We start from the raw sequence: 19,326 nt of genomic DNA, 5'->3' as shown, positions 1-19,326 counted from the left end.
AAAAAATTAGTCTATTAGTACACAAAAGTCTAGAAACATTAGGACTACAGAAAGCAGCCATATTAAATACATCATACAGTCAGGAAATTCTTAGCCACAGATACATACATACACAAATAGCACATAGAGGTACAGAGCAAGCTGTTACTGTATTAAACCCTGACTCTCATCCAACACAGTGCTAGGCCAAGTAGGACACACTCCACCAATATTAATAATAATAATAATAAACTCCAACTTAACAACCTCAATTCATTAATTTAGAATTTAACAAACAAAATTCTATAGTTCCTAAATCGATAATTTATTTTTATTGTAATTTTCTATTGCCAGGATACATAATAAATATATATAGCAAAATTTGTAATTTTTTTCTTTGTGTAAATCTAAATGGTACAGTATCACCAGTATCAACTTTCAGACACTGTGCATTAGTCAAATGTCCAAAAATAAATTAAATATTGAATGAATCAAGCCAGGAATTTAGCAGATTTAAAAAAGAAAAACCTACTTTGATAGTTTATAGTTTTTTTTCTTGGTGTTATTTCGAAGGATGCACGGTCCAAATCAGCTTCTAAATATTTTGGGATTTCTTCACTCTTGTCCTACACGTTTTGATAGAGAGAGAGACTCGATAGTCGTAACAAAAATAATGCGAAATTATTTATTTGAACTGAAAAATAAATAAATTACATCAATCGTTCTTCTTCCTCTTCTGAGTCTTTCCTTCTCTGTCAAAGCAACGAGGCAGGAAACGCAGCGATAACAGCACCGGAATGCCCACCGGAAGAAACAGAGGAATATAGATGGCATATCTGCAATAAAGACATTAAATGAAGGTATAAGATTTTACGCCAAACACAGAAATACCTCAATATAGCACCTCTCTTGTAAAGTGCCAATGAATACTGGTGACAGAAAACTATATAAATGGGAAAGAACAGTCAGTGCTAAATCTAATTGTGTCACAAAGCATGGGAAGTCAAATTGTTTTAGATTTAAATGTGGCAAGTTATTCTAATGAGCAACAAGCTCTGTCCTGGATAAAGAAGTGTATTTACTATTCTGTCCCCGTTTCTCTGCTTTGCGACACGATTAATGACGTAGCATTGATGGGAATTAAATACCGACAAGTTAATATTTTATGCTCTCTATTATACTCTTCGTACTAAATCGGTCGTGCTCTACAACTTTCTAATTAACATTTTATCCACGTTGTGCATCGTTTGAAACGGGAGTGCTAATTTCTGTATTTTACTGTGAGGACGCTGCAAGCAGTCTCTTAGTGCATGGTCGCATGGTCGCTTTACTATAATTATACATTCGTAACTGCAGCTATCAGTGTTCATCAGTTACATGGGTGTAAAACAACTTGTAAATAGTGAGTTGGGGGCACTTGTATATGCTAGACTGTTTTTGGGAGAAAAAATGCAGTAATTTTTGTTTTATACAAAATTCAGTGTTTATTCAGTTTGCACTATATTTAGCTTTATTGAAACCCATTCATTTTAAAGAATGTGATTTCTTTGATCATAGATAGTACAAAAGCTGGAAAACACCACAGAATTCATTGCAATGCCTGAGTGCCCCTAGTTGAAATTGATGTTTCAGATTTTCTTCCCTTTTCCCTTTGTTTTGCATAACTTGGTATGTTCGTGTGAGGTTTTCAAACTGTCAGCTGTTTTTTGCTTTGCTTCCAATTACTTTGAGGAGATGTGATCAAGTGATATTAAAATCTTAGTCAAGCTTAGTCTTTCACTCCTTTTATTGAATTACTTCAAATTGAGGTAATGGAAATATTTGATTTAGTAGTGTGAGATAAGCAGTGGGTCAGGGGTTAATCTGGTCCTGACCAATTAATCTGCACAGGCTGGTAAAGCCCAATCTCGGAGTCGTTCGGATGGCTAGGAGGGCAAATCAAGTGGGGAGTGTGTCGATAAATCGACAGGTTTCCTCGGATAGACAGGAGACAGGTTTAACAAATAACAAAATAAAGGTTTATTCTATAACTGAAGTTAATTTACAGAAGTATACGTAAAAACGTTACAGACTTAATGCTTAAATGTGGATAACACAAATCTATCTATGATAGCGATCTAACTATTCACTATGCCGTGTGAGAGAGTTTACAAAGGCACTGGAGTGAGAGAGTTATGTTGGAGGACGGTATGTGACAATCATCCTGGACTATGGAAGCTGGCTGTCTGTCACAGGCTTATGTCTTCTACCGGCTTCTCCTCGGACAGGATCGGGACGGGAGACACTGGTAATCAGACCTTCCTGATGAACGCGCGGAGGGACGATCGCCCTTAACTGTTGACACTGAGCCAACAGGTCATTCACTCATTATGCTGACTAATTAGCACGTGCACGATGACTGGTCTTTCGTCCTTCCTACCTTGTGGATATGTAAAATTCGATATCTGATCTATTTCTGTTATAACTTGCAATAAATTATTTTTTTTCCTCTAATGTAAAACTATGTTAAACTCCAAAATTTACACCCTCAAAACCCTCGGGCTCACAGTAGTCTTCTTGGAAATTAATGTCCTTACCATTAATAATGATTTTAATGGATATATGGAATAATAATAATTTCTTAATTGGACTGTTCTTCCATCTTAGAGAAAAATCATAGTACAGGAAATCCTCGTTAATTCAAAATTTCATTAGTTTGTAACTGTACTTTTGTTCTAGTCGGGGATATAGGGATCTATATGATAAAGAATTCGGGTAGTTCGAAATATGGCTACTTTGTAATTTGAAGTGAAAATTCTGTCCGAACTGTGATACGTGTACGCTAACTCGTTCATTTAGATCAAAGTGCCTGCATGCTATAAGAGAACAATAGACCAAGAATAACTCTATGACTTTGCTTTTACACTAACACATTTTCGGGTGCCACCTTACGTACGGATTACCCCTTTTTTTCTCTTATTTCATAAAATACGGCTGGGTTTTGGGATTGGATTACGAGTAACAGATTGAGATATTTGTAGGACTTTAGGCTACATTTTGATGAATTCTGCCTGACAACTTGTGAGGACATATAAATAAACTGCAGGTAAACAGCATATTATTATTATTAATTAATATTCTGTATAAGTAGCTGTATTCTGTTTGCTTAATAAATTACATCAGTTATGTGGCATTTGGTGTATTGTACAGAAATATGTAAACCTCAAATAATTTAAAATTGCAAATATTTCATCCCTGAATTTGAATTAACAAGGATTTTCTCTGTACTTGTCATTATGATCATCACTTGCAGTTACCAACTCTAATAACTGAAATGACAACTTTTTTGCCTGTCAGAATCTTGTGAGTTTTCTTGAAAGAGAAGAGGAAAAATTGCATGCAATAATATTACAAAGGTGCACAAGCATAATCAAGAGTCATATCTCTGTTTAATGGATGTACATTCATTTACAGCCGATGTCATGATAGCTGCCTTTTTCCAAACATAAGTTTGCTTATTTTTCTCCTCAAATTCTAGATTATGAACTGACCAAAATTACTTCAGAGATCTGAAAACCGTACAATCTAGGTGTTGTATGTGACTGTATAAGCTTATCATAAGAATGTTATTTTGTTGCAAAACTCAGCAACTTTGAAGTTTTTGTAATGAGTAGAGTCTATCTAACATTAGAACTGCCTTTCCTGGTGCCTTGTTTAACAAAATGCTTTAACCAGGTGACAAATAAGCAGTATTTTATACACCCAGAATCAATTATGCCTCTTGGTAGTAACAAAAGCTTGATTATTTACTATACAATGCTTCTAATGTAATAAAATTCTTAACTCCCATTGTCATAACTCAACCTAAAACTCACTTATCTGAAACTGCTTTACACGATAATTATTTCCTAATTTTGTTGTTTTAATGTGCTGTGACTTGTTAATATGATAAATTTTGAAATGTGCATAACTTCCCCAACTCACTTCTCTTATTGTTTGAAATACAATATGATTCATTGCTAATTTCATAGGCAAATGAACTGATACTAAATCAAAGTCCACTGTATAGTTTTATACAGTGGATTTTGATTTCTGTTTTTTTCATGGATGATTAACCTCAAATTATTCATTTAGCAACACAAATGTGTTACATATGCCAAGTGGTACAAACTTGTTCAGTGATTGGTCTTGTCAAATGATTTCCTACTAGGCATTATCTCGAATACCTTAGTCACAGAAATAACTGGCTAACCATACAAGATATTAAATTGTAAATGATAACATAAATTTTAAAATTAAAAAATTTAGAAGTATTGGACTGACTTACTTTTGATCATCAGGAAAATATAGCAATGCCAAAAGGGATGGATCGAAAAAGGCTTCCTCTATAAAATATTAATTTATATGATTATGTTTATCTTTCATTTTTGAAAATAATGCAACAAGTATTTCTCTTCATTTACATTTTATTTTTTTAAATTCCAAATACATTACATTGTTATCTCAGTCTTGGGTTACCAAAAGTTTCTTTCAAATTTATAGTCTCACACCACCACCATACAAGAGTCTATACGACATTGAACTACTACTGTGTTTTAACCATTCAAAATCATATCCAAAGTAAAGAGATGGTAAAAGATGCAATTTAGAAGTTTGAGGATGCATCTCTCAAATGATGAAAAGACAATAGTCAAAGCAAGACTCAAGCTGTAAAGTAGAAGTGGCATGATATTTGTTGAATTTTTGTGACAACTTATCCAGTACACAAATTTATAGAAGTCTCTTTGTCACAATTTCATAGACAAGGAATCTTAATTAATATTCTTTGTTTACAGGCTGCTCATAAACACTTTTTACAGTGCATAAATGTGAGACAGTTGAAACTATAGCAAGCAAAATAGAAATGTATACATGTACATCTGTACATACGAAACAATGTATTGCATTACTTTCTCATTACCTCTAAAGAAAAAATATTTTTATTTTACAATATTTTATATGGTAATTTAATAAAACACAATTACCTGATAACATAAAAGCATGTTTTGCTTGAAGGTAACTTTGTTCCAATCTACCATCCTTTAATGATATCAAACTATCTTTTATAAAATCAACTGATGCATATACCTAAAAATATGAAACAATTTATAAATAATGGATTCCACAATATGTAACAAACTGCTTGATAGAAAGTCTCAAGTATCAATTAGGGTTTAGGGTATTAAAAAAATATATAAATGAGGATTCAGTAATGACAAAGCCATTCTGTGTATAGTTGCTATAAAATTGTTTTATGATTTGGTATGAATATATATCATAATAAACAGGACAAGCTGTAAATCACTTGCCCTTTTCAAAATATTGTATGAAATACCAAAAAAGAAATTAGGATTATATTTGTTGCTAGATATCCTAAAATAGTTTTAATGTTCTGTCATTAATGCACAAAATTAATTGAGGCTATCTCTTTTTATACATGGCAGTTTTCATTAATGCAGCTTTAACAGCTGTCTTTGCTTAACATAGATATGTTTTTCTAAGCAAATAATGTGTTAGTGATTTGCTATTTTTGTTTATTAAAATAAAAATATTTGTTATTAACCAAAAATTTGTTCTAGCAGGTGACAATTGTTTGGTCGACTACCGAGGTACCACTGTATTTGATTAACACGATTTTAATATACACGGTAGCACCGAGGGATTGATTAACCGTGTTAATCAAGGGATAGCTGTATTTCATTTACAAATACCATAACTCAAAGCTAAATGATTGCTGGATTAAATCAGGTTATATTACCACTACTAATAAAGCCTGATTTAATCCTGTAATCATTGAGCTTATATATGTATACCATAACTTATTACTCTTACATTTAAAACATGACTTTAAAGACTTAGTGTATAAAATGGTAGCATTAGCTGTATGAATGGCTGTATTTATTCAGGATTTTTTCGTTTGACTCAATTTCTATGTATAATAAAAAATCATTCACAACTAAGAGTTATGTAAAAATTATATCTTTCTTAAATGAAATCTCTGAAGTTTCTTTCACAATTAAAACTAAGATTTATTTTTGAATCCAATAATTATGAAAATGAAAGATTAATAACAAATTATTGACTATAAAAATAAGAAACATGCCTTGTTTCCAACATCATCTCTTATCACAATATTGCTGATGGTACCCAGAAGTTGTCCAAGAGAATAAAGAGAAGAGATGGCTACTGAAAGTTGTTCTTGAGTTCTTCTTCTTATTAAAAAATCCACTTCCTAATTTAGTAAAGTTATAAATAAAATATCTTAATAATAATTAATATTTTATACGTTTAAAAAATTCTACTAAACAACTATATTTATACGAATATAAAAATTGTTATAACAAAAATATAAAATTACAGTTTACAAATTATAACTATCCCTAAACCATCATCATCATATTTTTAAACCACCCATTATATTTTAATGGAATTAAATTATCATGGCTGTTGTAGGATGAAATTCAATGTATACAGATTAAATCAACCATGAAAATTTGTAAAGCTGGAATTACTCGAGCGTGGAGCAGTAGCCGATACTTTTACTGATGTAACCATCCAACCTCTTTGTGTTTATCAATTTTTTTTAACTCAATATTCAAATAAAAACAATTTTAAATCAACCTGAACCTGAATAATTACTTATTATCAGAATTTTAATTACTGTGTAGCTAAGTTTTGTGTGTATTTCAACTTGTTTCAGAACATGCTAATGATGATAATATCTGATTACACTAAACATATTTTACTGTATAAGTTACTAGTATTATTATGCATATTTTTTCATTATTCAGATTTTAAAAAATATGCAGTTTAATGATTGCTACTTTATATTATAAATAATCAATTATATCAAATTCTTTAAACTTGATTGTCTGTTTTACTAAACAAGAAAAATGAATATAGCATAACTTTATTAAAATTTTAATATTTACCCAATCTGTACAAACAGAACTTTGAATAACTCTAATTTTATCATCCTTAACCTGTAAATTAAAGTTAAATACTGAAATTAATTTATTCTTCAGTTATTTCATCTGAATATGTTACAAACCAATCATATTAAATATATAATACACATAGATCACATTAAAAAATTCACAAACACTAATCACAGACTAATCTCTAATTTATGAGCTATGAAAATAATGTTTACTACCTTCAACAATAATTAAAATTTTTCATATTAGAATGAAACTTGTAATAGATGCAAACTAATCTCATTAAAGAACTTTATTTTTAATTGCAGTGGCTAGAAATGCAAGATTACCTTCTTGCATTATATCATGCTTCAAATGAAAATTAACATGTATCTGCTTGAGCTAATATGCAAAATTATCAGAAAATACAAATACAAGACTTCTAAATTTTGAAAAACATTTACTATCAGAATTCAAAGATCTTGAAAGATATCTAATACACTTCTTAACATAGTCTCTTACCCCAGTTAATATATTTGTCCCAGCACTGCCAGGCTTAAATTTGCATGTCTCATAAAATTGTGAGCCTGAGAGTCTATATGTTCTGCTACACCTCTTTATTGGTGTGAAACTGGAGTCCATCAAGATGTTTCTTCAGAAGAGCAAAGATATGGTAAACATTATGAGAAAAGTTTAGTTTGTAAGACGAATACTGGAGAACATCCCACTCAAAACCTCTCTGCTGTAAAACAAGTTGTGCACAAGATAGTATTATCATGCAGAACCTCAGAATGATTACCATCTCAGTGGACTCTGGATTTATAGTTTACATCGATAAAGAGCTGCACAGATGAGTACAGGTATGGCAACAAGTACAGTAGATCCCCCTATAAGACGGGTTCCTATAATTATGATTCCTATAAGACGGCGAAAAAATTGTGGTGGTATCCATAAACAACGGTAAAAAAATTCCTGTAATTACGTAAAACGTCATCGGGCAGCCGAACTACTTTCTGCCGTCCAGCGCCACGCTACGGACAGTTTAGGCGAGCTATCGTCTGTACAGTATGTAAATTAGGTACCGTAAGTCTAATACAGCACTGTAATTTTATACATTTCTTGTGAAAGAAACATTTCTTATTCAATGGCAATTAAAATTATTTATATTAACGATGTCTCCAAAGTTCAGCGAAGTTTTCGCTGAAAAATAACATCAGAAATTGCGGCTGCGGTTTGGTGCGCTGTTCCGAGACGAAAACAAACTTGAGCAACAGCGATGTCAAATGGTGCACACTCTGTAAGTAATCCTACAATTTTTTGTTTATAGCTTACTTTATACAGATTATTTCCAAAAAAAATATATGTATTTTGGAAATGTTGAGTCGGATTAATCTAGAATCGATTAATTTTATGGAAGAAAACCTTTCAAACAGCCGTAGTCTGTAAACTTCACACGTGTCAGGCTGTGATTCCTACAAAATTGATTCATAAAGAACAGAACGTATCTACCGTCTTATAGGGGATCGACTGTATAGCAATTTTATAAGAGTCACCTTTTAAGCTTGTGTAGTACTGGGATAAATGCTTCAACTGGGAGACTATGCTCAATGAGTAGTGCATTAGACATGTCTTTTAAAGTTTCATAGTTAATTTTTCAATTTTAGAAACATTTTCAAAGTTTTAATCATTCAGTTATAAATTAATATAAAATTATTTTAAATTAGGGATATTTTGTTTTTCATTTTTGACTCTTTCCTAGAGATACTTAGAAGGAAATTTGAAAATTTTAAACTTATTTTTCAGGTAAAGGCTATATTTAATTAACGCCGATTGATGAGATAACTCGTCAAGGTTACATAGCGTTACGTAAGATTCAGTAGTTAAGGCCACTTTTGACAAAAATTTTTTTTCAATTTTTGGAATGTTTTTTAGGTCCCCAAATTTTTTCAAAATTTTTTGTCCGCGCGAAAAAATTTTATCGCGATTTTAATGAGCCTTATCAAAGGCTCGATTAAGGCTTAATTGTTTTTTAATGGGAGTTTTTTATCAAATTTATTTCATGGTTCATAAGTTGTAGCGCACGGATTTTCCTTCGGTAAAGTTATTTAAAGCTACTTTCTGATGTCAAAAACCACCTCCGATAGTTTTTTAATTTTTTTAATTAATCGATTTTTTTATATATTAATTTAATTAATTGGGGGGTCGGAAATCGCAATTAAACTCTTAATTTTTTAAAAATATTTAAAAATATACGTGTTGCTCATATTCACCCTACTTTAAACCCTTGTCCTCCCAAGACGTATATGAGAATGCCCCGGAAAATCGGACTCCAGCTGTGTTCAAGGTCATCCAGGTGTGTAAACAATGACTCATAGATGTTAAATTTCACAGAAAGGCGAGACAAAGGAAAATAAAATTTGAAGCTTTTTCTTCAAAATTAAGGCATTTCTTTAGTGTTTTTTTCAGTTTTAAGTATTTTTTATGCTTAATTACATCATAATTAAAAACAGGCGGGCGTTAATTAATTGCCATTTTAATCTAATGCACATATATTTAAACTCATAGTAAATGTTTTCCAGAATTTGCAAGTCTTGTATTCTTATTTTCTGATCATCTCTCATATGTCTGCTTTCAATGCAGCCTATCCCTACTTTTATTATGTATCAATTTTGATTCCAAAGGGATGTTGTGGAATCAATTTTGATAAAAATTAATTTGTAGTTAAACTATATAGAAATTATCATTATAATTAAATTCATGTAAATTTAAAACTGAAATTAAAATCTTACAGTTTCAAATTCAATTGTTATATAATATATTCTGTCTTATAATGTTAATTTTAAAATAACATGAATAAAATTAATATCTTATTCGTATTATTTATATATATTTTATTCATACATAAATAAAAGAAAGAATGAAGGTCATTTATTACAGTTAATCCAATATAATGTGATGTATAAAGCCGAAATAATACACCTCGCAATGACAATCTACCATGCAATGAATCATTTGTAAATAATTATTTACAAGTAGTTGACTTAACTGCGTATCTACATAATTTTTCAACTGGTCAAAAATTTAATGTCTACCTTTCTTGTTAAGTCATTAGGAAATGAAATAACAAATATCAAACAACTTTGCAATGACTATCTGAAAGGATTTACATAAAATTCTTGTAAAATGTTTGACCTTGTGAGCAATGGAAGAGTGGATTAGGTTTTACTTTTTAATGTTGTTATATATCAAAACAATAAAAAACCATCAATAATCGTAATTTATGAAATATTCTTATTTAAACTTTTTTTGAATCCATTTGTATTAAAATTTCTAAAATAAAAACAAAAAGATAACCAAAATTAAACTTACAGGATTAGGAAGCCCAAGTAACAATCGTAGCTGTGATATAAATACTTCCATCACTTTTTTCATATCAATGTCAATCCTTCTAGGAAGAGTAGCATTTTCTTTTAATGGAGGTACATTATATATTAAAAATCCTCCCCAACGTGGTGATAAAAATGCATTTGTATCTACCTGAGATCCTATATATATATATATTAAAAAAAATTTGTTTTAAAATTTCAAACTTAAAATATTGTTTTACTGTTGAAGATATCCTAAATGTTGTGTTGAACTAAATATAGAATTGTCAAAAAGTCCATGTGCAGTTTTATATTTAAGATATACAAATATTAAAACTATGCAGTAAATGATATTTGAGAGACTAACTTTTGAAATTTGTTACATATACTACTATAAACTAGACCGTAATCCTATTTTCACCCACAGAATGGCCTTTATCCTACTGAAAATGGCTTCCCCTTTCAACAATACAAGCCAAAATCTATCACGTTTGAAGTCACCTGTCTACAACATAAGTATAGGACCAAGTAGTTAAACATTGCTTCAAAATGAAAGCCTATTGTTTCTGAGAAAATGATATTTTACTTTTACTGATAACAACAACTTGTCAGAGAACATACAGTGTAATAACAGAACAGGAAATTACAAGTTTCAAAATAATTTAAACAAACTTATTCTTTGATATGTATGACTTGTATAATGTGAAAGAAATGTAAATACATTAAAAATAAATAAATATGTTTACCAGGAAATGCAACACTGATATAAGAAAAGTGGCTTTAATACAGCTGGCTAACCAATATAACAATAGCTCATTTCATTTGAAACAGGCTACATCATTGACCTGTTTATCCAGATGTAGTAAAGTTGCTTTATCAGGCAATATTTCCAACATATCAATCACTTTACTAAGTCTGTGACAACTCATTAAGAAAGAAAATATTCAGTTATAATTCATTATAATTTTGAATTTAATGACTGCTATAGTAAACAAATAAATATCATTAAATTAAATTTTTGCATAGGTATAAACAGAAACTTATTTAGTAAATATTTGAAATAAGATAAGTTAAACATTTTTGTCGCATTGTTATAAATTTTTTTAATTAATATGGCAAAATGTAATAGTGTCTATGTAATAGACATTTTTGTACTATTGATAGAAATCCAATAATCATGTTTTTGGAGATATTGAATTCTTGCAAAAGTTTAAAAACATACAGTGATATGTACTTGATAGCTTACTGTTCTCTCGAATTAGTTCTACATCCTTCAGAACTTTGCATAAAGTTGCTATTTGAGCTTTTACACCTTGTTTTTACTACCTTAATTAGCCAAATTTTTTATACGTTTTAACAAAAATAATTTTTTCTACAGTTTTACTTATTTTACCACACAGTTTTAATAATTAGTTATTTCAGCTGTCACTATAATTATTTTTAGTTTTTACTGATATACATAATAAAATAAGGACTGAAGAGGGACGTAGAGCCCGAAACGCATATCCATTCGAAATTATAGAAAATAAATCTTAGTTTTTCCATCAAAAGGAGTTTTCCTGTATGATTTGTTCTCAATAGCAACTTTACGCTAAGTTTCAAAAGACATACATACAGTGAAGTGTTGGGTGGATCTGTTTTTCAAATAATTGTTTGAAACTTGATACCATGTTCAAAATTCAATAAAGAAACTACTAAATTGAGGAAACCAATAATTTCATTTAAGTAGCAATGTTTTCAGACTCGGTTGGTTCATCATCAACTTGTCATATAAAACTTAAACTATAATTTTTTTTATTATTTTTATTATTTTGTTTTATATAAATTTTAAATGTAAATTTTGGATTTAAGTTAATCTAAAATTAACTATCAATTATAATTTGTTCTTTCTGTATGAAGAGCTGATGATGGACCAAATGGGATCAAAAATATTACTTTTGAAACAAATATTGGTTTCCTAATTTAGCAGTTTATTTATTGAATCTGTTTTTCATAATTAGTTACATTTTAAAGTTAAATGCGATTGATAACAAGAAAGAAGTTAAGCATGTGCAGTATTAATAGTGATGTCAGATAATGGGGAATGAGATAATCTCTAAATTGCAGTTACCAATTTGTCTGCTTATAATACAAGTAATTTAATTACATTTTGTTTATGCCATTTTCAACATTTTTAATTTATAAATTAAGCAATGATTTTTTTTCACTTTTACAGAAATCAATATGATTAATTATACAGATTCTTCAGAAAATAAAAATATATATTAAAAAATATCTAAATAAATATAAAATCAAAACTGCACATCACTCAACATTCAAGTAATTATCATATTCAAAATTTACAATACTAAAATCTTTTTAATTACCTTTTTCATCATATATTTGAAGAGGAGATTGAGCTTGAGATGGTATGTAAATGACAAAGTTTAAAGATGGATTAACTGAAACATGNCATATAAATAAACTGCAGGTAAACAGCATATTATTATTATTAATTAATTAATTAACAAAAATAGTATTCTGTATAAGTAGCTGTATTCTGTTTGCTTAATAAATTACATCAGTTATGTGGCATTTGGTGTATTGTACAGAAATATGTAAACCTCAAATAATTTAAAATTGCAAATATTTCATCCCTGAATTTGAATTAACAAGGATTTTCTCTGTACTTGTCATTATGATCATCACTTGCAGTTACCAACTCTAATAACTGAAATGACAACTTTTTTGCCTGTCAGAATCTTGTGAGTTTTCTTGAAAGAGAAGAGGAAAAATTGCATGCAATAATATTACAAAGGTGCACAAGCATAATCAAGAGTCATATCTCTGTTTAATGGATGTACATTCATTTACAGCCGATGTCATGATAGCTGCCTTTTTCCAAACATAAGTTTGCTTATTTTTCTCCTCAAATTCTAGATTATGAACTGACCAAAATTACTTCAGAGATCTGAAAACCGTACAATCTAGGTGTTGTATGTGACTGTATAAGCTTATCATAAGAATGTTATTTTGTTGCAAAACTCAGCAACTTTGAAGTTTTTGTAATGAGTAGAGTCTATCTAACATTAGAACTGCCTTTCCTGGTGCCTTGTTTAACAAAATGCTTTAACCAGGTGACAAATAAGCAGTATTTTATACACCCAGAATCAATTATGCCTCTTGGTAGTAACAAAAGCTTGATTATTTACTATACAATGCTTCTAATGTAATAAAATTCTTAACTCCCATTGTCATAACTCAACCTAAAACTCACTTATCTGAAACTGCTTTACACGATAATTATTTCCTAATTTTGTTGTTTTAATGTGCTGTGACTTGTTAATATGATAAATTTTGAAATGTGCATAACTTCCCCAACTCACTTCTCTTATTGTTTGAAATACAATATGATTCATTGCTAATTTCATAGGCAAATGAACTGATACTAAATCAAAGTCCACTGTATAGTTTTATACAGTGGATTTTGATTTCTGTTTTTTTCATGGATGATTAACCTCAAATTATTCATTTAGCAACACAAATGTGTTACATATGCCAAGTGGTACAAACTTGTTCAGTGATTGGTCTTGTCAAATGATTTCCTACTAGGCATTATCTCGAATACCTTAGTCACAGAAATAACTGGCTAACCATACAAGATATTAAATTGTAAATGATAACATAAATTTTAAAATTAAAAAATTTAGAAGTATTGGACTGACTTACTTTTGATCATCAGGAAAATATAGCAATGCCAAAAGGGATGGATCGAAAAAGGCTTCCTCTATAAAATATTAATTTATATGATTATGTTTATCTTTCATTTTTGAAAATAATGCAACAAGTATTTCTCTTCATTTACATTTTATTTTTTTAAATTCCAAATACATTACATTGTTATCTCAGTCTTGGGTTACCAAAAGTTTCTTTCAAATTTATAGTCTCACACCACCACCATACAAGAGTCTATACGACATTGAACTACTACTGTGTTTTAACCATTCAAAATCATATCCAAAGTAAAGAGATGGTAAAAGATGCAATTTAGAAGTTTGAGGATGCATCTCTCAAATGATGAAAAGACAATAGTCAAAGCAAGACTCAAGCTGTAAAGTAGAAGTGGCATGATATTTGTTGAATTTTTGTGACAACTTATCCAGTACACAAATTTATAGAAGTCTCTTTGTCACAATTTCATAGACAAGGAATCTTAATTAATATTCTTTGTTTACAGGCTGCTCATAAACACTTTTTACAGTGCATAAATGTGAGACAGTTGAAACTATAGCAAGCAAAATAGAAATGTATACATGTACATCTGTACATACGAAACAATGTATTGCATTACTTTCTCATTACCTCTAAAGAAAAAATATTTTTATTTTACAATATTTTATATGGTAATTTAATAAAACACAATTACCTGATAACATAAAAGCATGTTTTGCTTGAAGGTAACTTTGTTCCAATCTACCATCCTTTAATGATATCAAACTATCTTTTATAAAATCAACTGATGCATATACCTAAAAATATGAAACAATTTATAAATAATGGATTCCACAATATGTAACAAACTGCTTGATAGAAAGTCTCAAGTATCAATTAGGGTTTAGGGTATTAAAAAAATATATAAATGAGGATTCAGTAATGACAAAGCCATTCTGTGTATAGTTGCTATAAAATTGTTTTATGATTTGGTATGAATATATATCATAATAAACAGGACAAGCTGTAAATCACTTGCCCTTTTCAAAATATTGTATGAAATACCAAAAAAGAAATTAGGATTATATTTGTTGCTAGATATCCTAAAATAGTTTTAATGTTCTGTCATTAATGCACAAAATTAATTGAGGCTATCTCTTTTTATACATGGCAGTTTTCATTAATGCAGCTTTAACAGCTGTCTTTGCTTAACATAGATATGTTTTTCTAAGCAAATAATGTGTTAGTGATTTGCTATTTTTGTTTATTAAAATAAAAATATTTGTTATTAACCAAAAATTTGTTCTAGCAGGTGACAATTGTTTGGTCGACTACTGAGGTACCACTGTATTTGATTAACACGATTTTAATATACACGGTAGCACCGAGGGATTGATTAACCGTGTTAATCAAGGGATAGCTGTATTTCATTTACAAATACCATAACTCAAAGCTAAATGATTGCTGGATTAAATCAGGTTATATTACCACTACTAATAAAGCCTGATTTAATCCTGTAATCATTGAGCTTATATATGTATACCATAACTTATTACTCTTACATTTAAAACATGACTTTAAAGACTTAGTGTATAAAATGGTAGCATTAGCTGTATGAATGGCTGTATTTATTCAGGATTTTTTCGTTTGACTCAATTTCTATGTATAATAAAAAATCATTCACAACTAAGAGTTATGTAAAAATTATATCTTTCTTAAATGAAATCTCTGAAGTTTCTTTCACAATTAAAACTAAGATTTATTTTTGAATCCAATAATTATGAAAATGAAAGATTAATAACAAATTATTGACTATAAAAATAAGAAACATGCCTTGTTTCCAACATCATCTCTTATCACAATATTGCTGATGGTACCCAGAAGTTGTCCAAGAGAATAAAGAGAAGAGATGGCTACTGAAAGTTGTTCTTGAGTTCTTCTTCTTATTAAAAAATCCACTTCCTAATTTAGTAAAGTTATAAATAAAATATCTTAATAATAATTAATATTTTATACGTTTAAAAAATTCTACTAAACAACTATATTTATACGAATATAAAAATTGTTATAACAAAAATATAAAATTACAGTTTACAAATTATAACTATCCCTAAACCATCATCATCATATTTTTAAACCACCCATTATATTTTAATGGAATTAAATTATCATGGCTGTTGTAGGATGAAATTCAATGTATACAGATTAAATCAACCATGAAAATTTGTAAAGCTGGAATTACTCGAGCGTGGAGCAGTAGCCGATACTTTTACTGATGTAACCATCCAACCTCTTTGTGTTTATCAATTTTTTTTAACTCAATATTCAAATAAAAACAATTTTAAATCAACCTGAACCTGAATAATTACTTATTATCAGAATTTTAATTACTGTGTAGCTAAGTTTTGTGTGTATTTCAACTTGTTTCAGAACATGCTAATGATGATAATATCTGATTACACTAAACATATTTTACTGTATAAGTTACTAGTATTATTATGCATATTTTTTCATTATTCAGATTTTAAAAAATATGCAGTTTAATGATTGCTACTTTATATTATAAATAATCAATTATATCAAATTCTTTAAACTTGATTGTCTGTTTTACTAAACAAGAAAAATGAATATAGCATAACTTTATTAAAATTTTAATATTTACCCAATCTGTACAAACAGAACTTTGAATAACTCTAATTTTATCATCCTTAACCTGTAAATTAAAGTTAAATACTGAAATTAATTTATTCTTCAGTTATTTCATCTGAATATGTTACAAACCAATCATATTAAATATATAATACACATAGATCACATTAAAAAATTCACAAACACTAATCACAGACTAATCTCTAATTTATGAGCTATGAAAATAATGTTTACTACCTTCAACAATAATTAAAATTTTTCATATTAGAATGAAACTTGTAATAGATGCAAACTAATCTCATTAAAGAACTTTATTTTTAATTGCAGTGGCTAGAAATGCAAGATTACCTTCTTGCATTATATCATGCTTCAAATGAAAATTAACATGTATCTGCTTGAGCTAATATGCAAAATTATCAGAAAATACAAATACAAGACTTCTAAATTTTGAAAAACATTTACTATCAGAATTCAAAGATCTTGAAAGATATCTAATACACTTCTTAACATAGTCTCTTACCCCAGTTAATATATTTGTCCCAGCACTGCCAGGCTTAAATTTGCATGTCTCATAAAATTGTGAGCCTGAGAGTCTATATGTTCTGCTACACCTCTTTATTGGTGTGAAACTGGAGTCCATCAAGATGTTTCTTCAGAAGAGCAAAGATATGGTAAACATTATGAGAAAAGTTTAGTTTGTAAGACGAATACTGGAGAACATCCCACTCAAAACCTCTCTGCTGTAAAACAAGTTGTGCACAAGATAGTATTATCATGCAGAACCTCAGAATGATTACCATCTCAGTGGACTCTGGATTTATAGTTTACATCGATAAAGAGCTGCACAGATGAGTACAGGTATGGCAACAAGTACAGTAGATCCCCCTATAAGACGGGTTCCTATAATTATGATTCCTATAAGACGGCGAAAAAATTGTGGTGGTATCCATAAACAACGGTAAAAAAATTCCTGTAATTACGTAAAACGTCATCGGGCAGCCGAACTACTTTCTGCCGTCCAGCGCCACGCTACGGACAGTTTAGGCGGGTAAATTGAGTTTAGTATCGTCTGTACATATAATTATATATTAACTTAATTTATTGTAACTTTATTATAATTATATATATACTTTCCGCCGTCTAGCATCATGCTACGGACAGTTTAGGCGAGCTATCGTCTGTACAGTATGTAAATTAGGTACCGTAAGTCTAATACAGCACTGTAATTTTATACATTTCTTGTGAAAGAAACATTTCTTATTCAATGGCAATTAAAATTATTTATATTAACGATGTCTCCAAAGTTCAGCGAAGTTTTCGCTGAAAAATAACATCAGAAATTGCGGCTGCGGTTTGGTGCGCTGTTCCGAGACGAAAACAAACTTGAGCAACAGCGATGTCAAATGGTGCACACTCTGTAAGTAATCCTACAATTTTTTGTTTATAGCTTACTTTATACAGATTATTTCCAAAAAAAATATATGTATTTTGGAAATGTTGAGTCGGATTAATCTAGAATCGATTAATTTTATGGAAGAAAACCTTTCAAACAGCCGTAGTCTGTAAACTTCACACGTGTCAGGCTGTGATTCCTACAAAATTGATTCATAAAGAACAGAACGTATCTACCGTCTTATAGGGGATCGACTGTATAGCAATTTTATAAGAGTCACCTTTTAAGCTTGTGTAGTACTGGGATAAATGCTTCAACTGGGAGACTATGCTCAATGAGTAGTGCATTAGACATGTCTTTTAAAGTTTCATAGTTAATTTTTCAATTTTAGAAACATTTTCAAAGTTTTAATCATTCAGTTATAAATTAATATAAAATTATTTTAAATTAGGGATATTTTGTTTTTCATTTTTGACTCTTTCCTAGAGATACTTAGAAGGAAATTTGAAAATTTTAAACTTATTTTTCAGGTAAAGGCTATATTTAATTAACGCCGATTGATGAGATAACTCGTCAAGGTTACATAGCGTTACGTAAGATTCAGTAGTTAAGGCCACTTTTGACAAAAATTTTTTTTCAATTTTTGGAATGTTTTTTAGGTCCCCAAATTTTTTCAAAATTTTTTGTCCGCGCGAAAAAATTTTATCGCGATTTTAATGAGCCTTATCAAAGGCTCGATTAAGGCTTAATTGTTTTTTAATGGGAGTTTTTTATCAAATTTATTTCATGGTTCATAAGTTGTAGCGCACGGATTTTCCTTCGGTAAAGTTATTTAAAGCTACTTTCTGATGTCAAAAACCACCTCCGATAGTTTTTTAATTTTTTTAATTAATCGATTTTTTTATATATTAATTTAATTAATTGGGGGGTCGGAAATCGCAATTAAACTCTTAATTTTTTAAAAATATTTAAAAATATACGTGTTGCTCATATTCACCCTACTTTAAACCCTTGTCCTCCCAAGACGTATATGAGAATGCCCCGGAAAATCGGACTCCAGCTGTGTTCAAGGTCATCCAGGTGTGTAAACAATGACTCATAGATGTTAAATTTCACAGAAAGGCGAGACAAAGGAAAATAAAATTTGAAGCTTTTTCTTCAAAATTAAGGCATTTCTTTAGTGTTTTTTTCAGTTTTAAGTATTTTTTATGCTTAATTACATCATAATTAAAAACAGGCGGGCGTTAATTAATTGCCATTTTAATCTAATGCACATATATTTAAACTCATAGTAAATGTTTTCCAGAATTTGCAA

At 29.6% G+C, this 19,326-nt stretch overlaps 1 protein-coding gene across 1 annotated transcript in view; it reads right to left on the bottom strand.

Moving 5' to 3' along the window:
• Positions 1-26: 26 nt before the first annotated feature.
• Positions 27-19,326, bottom strand: part of LOC111640771 (GPI transamidase component PIG-S-like) — a 66,692-nt gene continuing 47,392 nt past the window's right edge. The window contains exons 15-26 of the mRNA XM_023386827.1: positions 16,632-16,682; positions 15,803-15,931; positions 14,685-14,787; positions 13,988-14,045; positions 12,646-12,743; positions 10,284-10,459; positions 6,930-6,980; positions 6,101-6,229; positions 4,983-5,085; positions 4,286-4,343; positions 694-815; positions 27-605 (exon numbers count right to left, since the gene is read on the bottom strand). Of these exons, the coding sequence (XP_023242595.1) occupies positions 695-815; positions 4,286-4,343; positions 4,983-5,085; positions 6,101-6,229; positions 6,930-6,980; positions 10,284-10,459; positions 12,646-12,743; positions 13,988-14,045; positions 14,685-14,787; positions 15,803-15,931; positions 16,632-16,682 (1,077 nt within the window). The 3' untranslated portion in view covers positions 27-605; position 694. The remainder of the gene's footprint in view (positions 606-693; positions 816-4,285; positions 4,344-4,982; positions 5,086-6,100; positions 6,230-6,929; positions 6,981-10,283; positions 10,460-12,645; positions 12,744-13,987; positions 14,046-14,684; positions 14,788-15,802; positions 15,932-16,631; positions 16,683-19,326) is intronic.

This window comes from Centruroides sculpturatus, unplaced genomic scaffold (assembly GCF_000671375.1).
Source record: "Centruroides sculpturatus isolate CEXI.00-Female unplaced genomic scaffold, Cexi_2.0 scaffold1469, whole genome shotgun sequence".
Classification (NCBI taxonomy): Eukaryota; Metazoa; Arthropoda; class Arachnida; order Scorpiones; family Buthidae; genus Centruroides; species Centruroides sculpturatus.
This window is presented reverse-complemented; position numbering and strand designations above follow the sequence as displayed.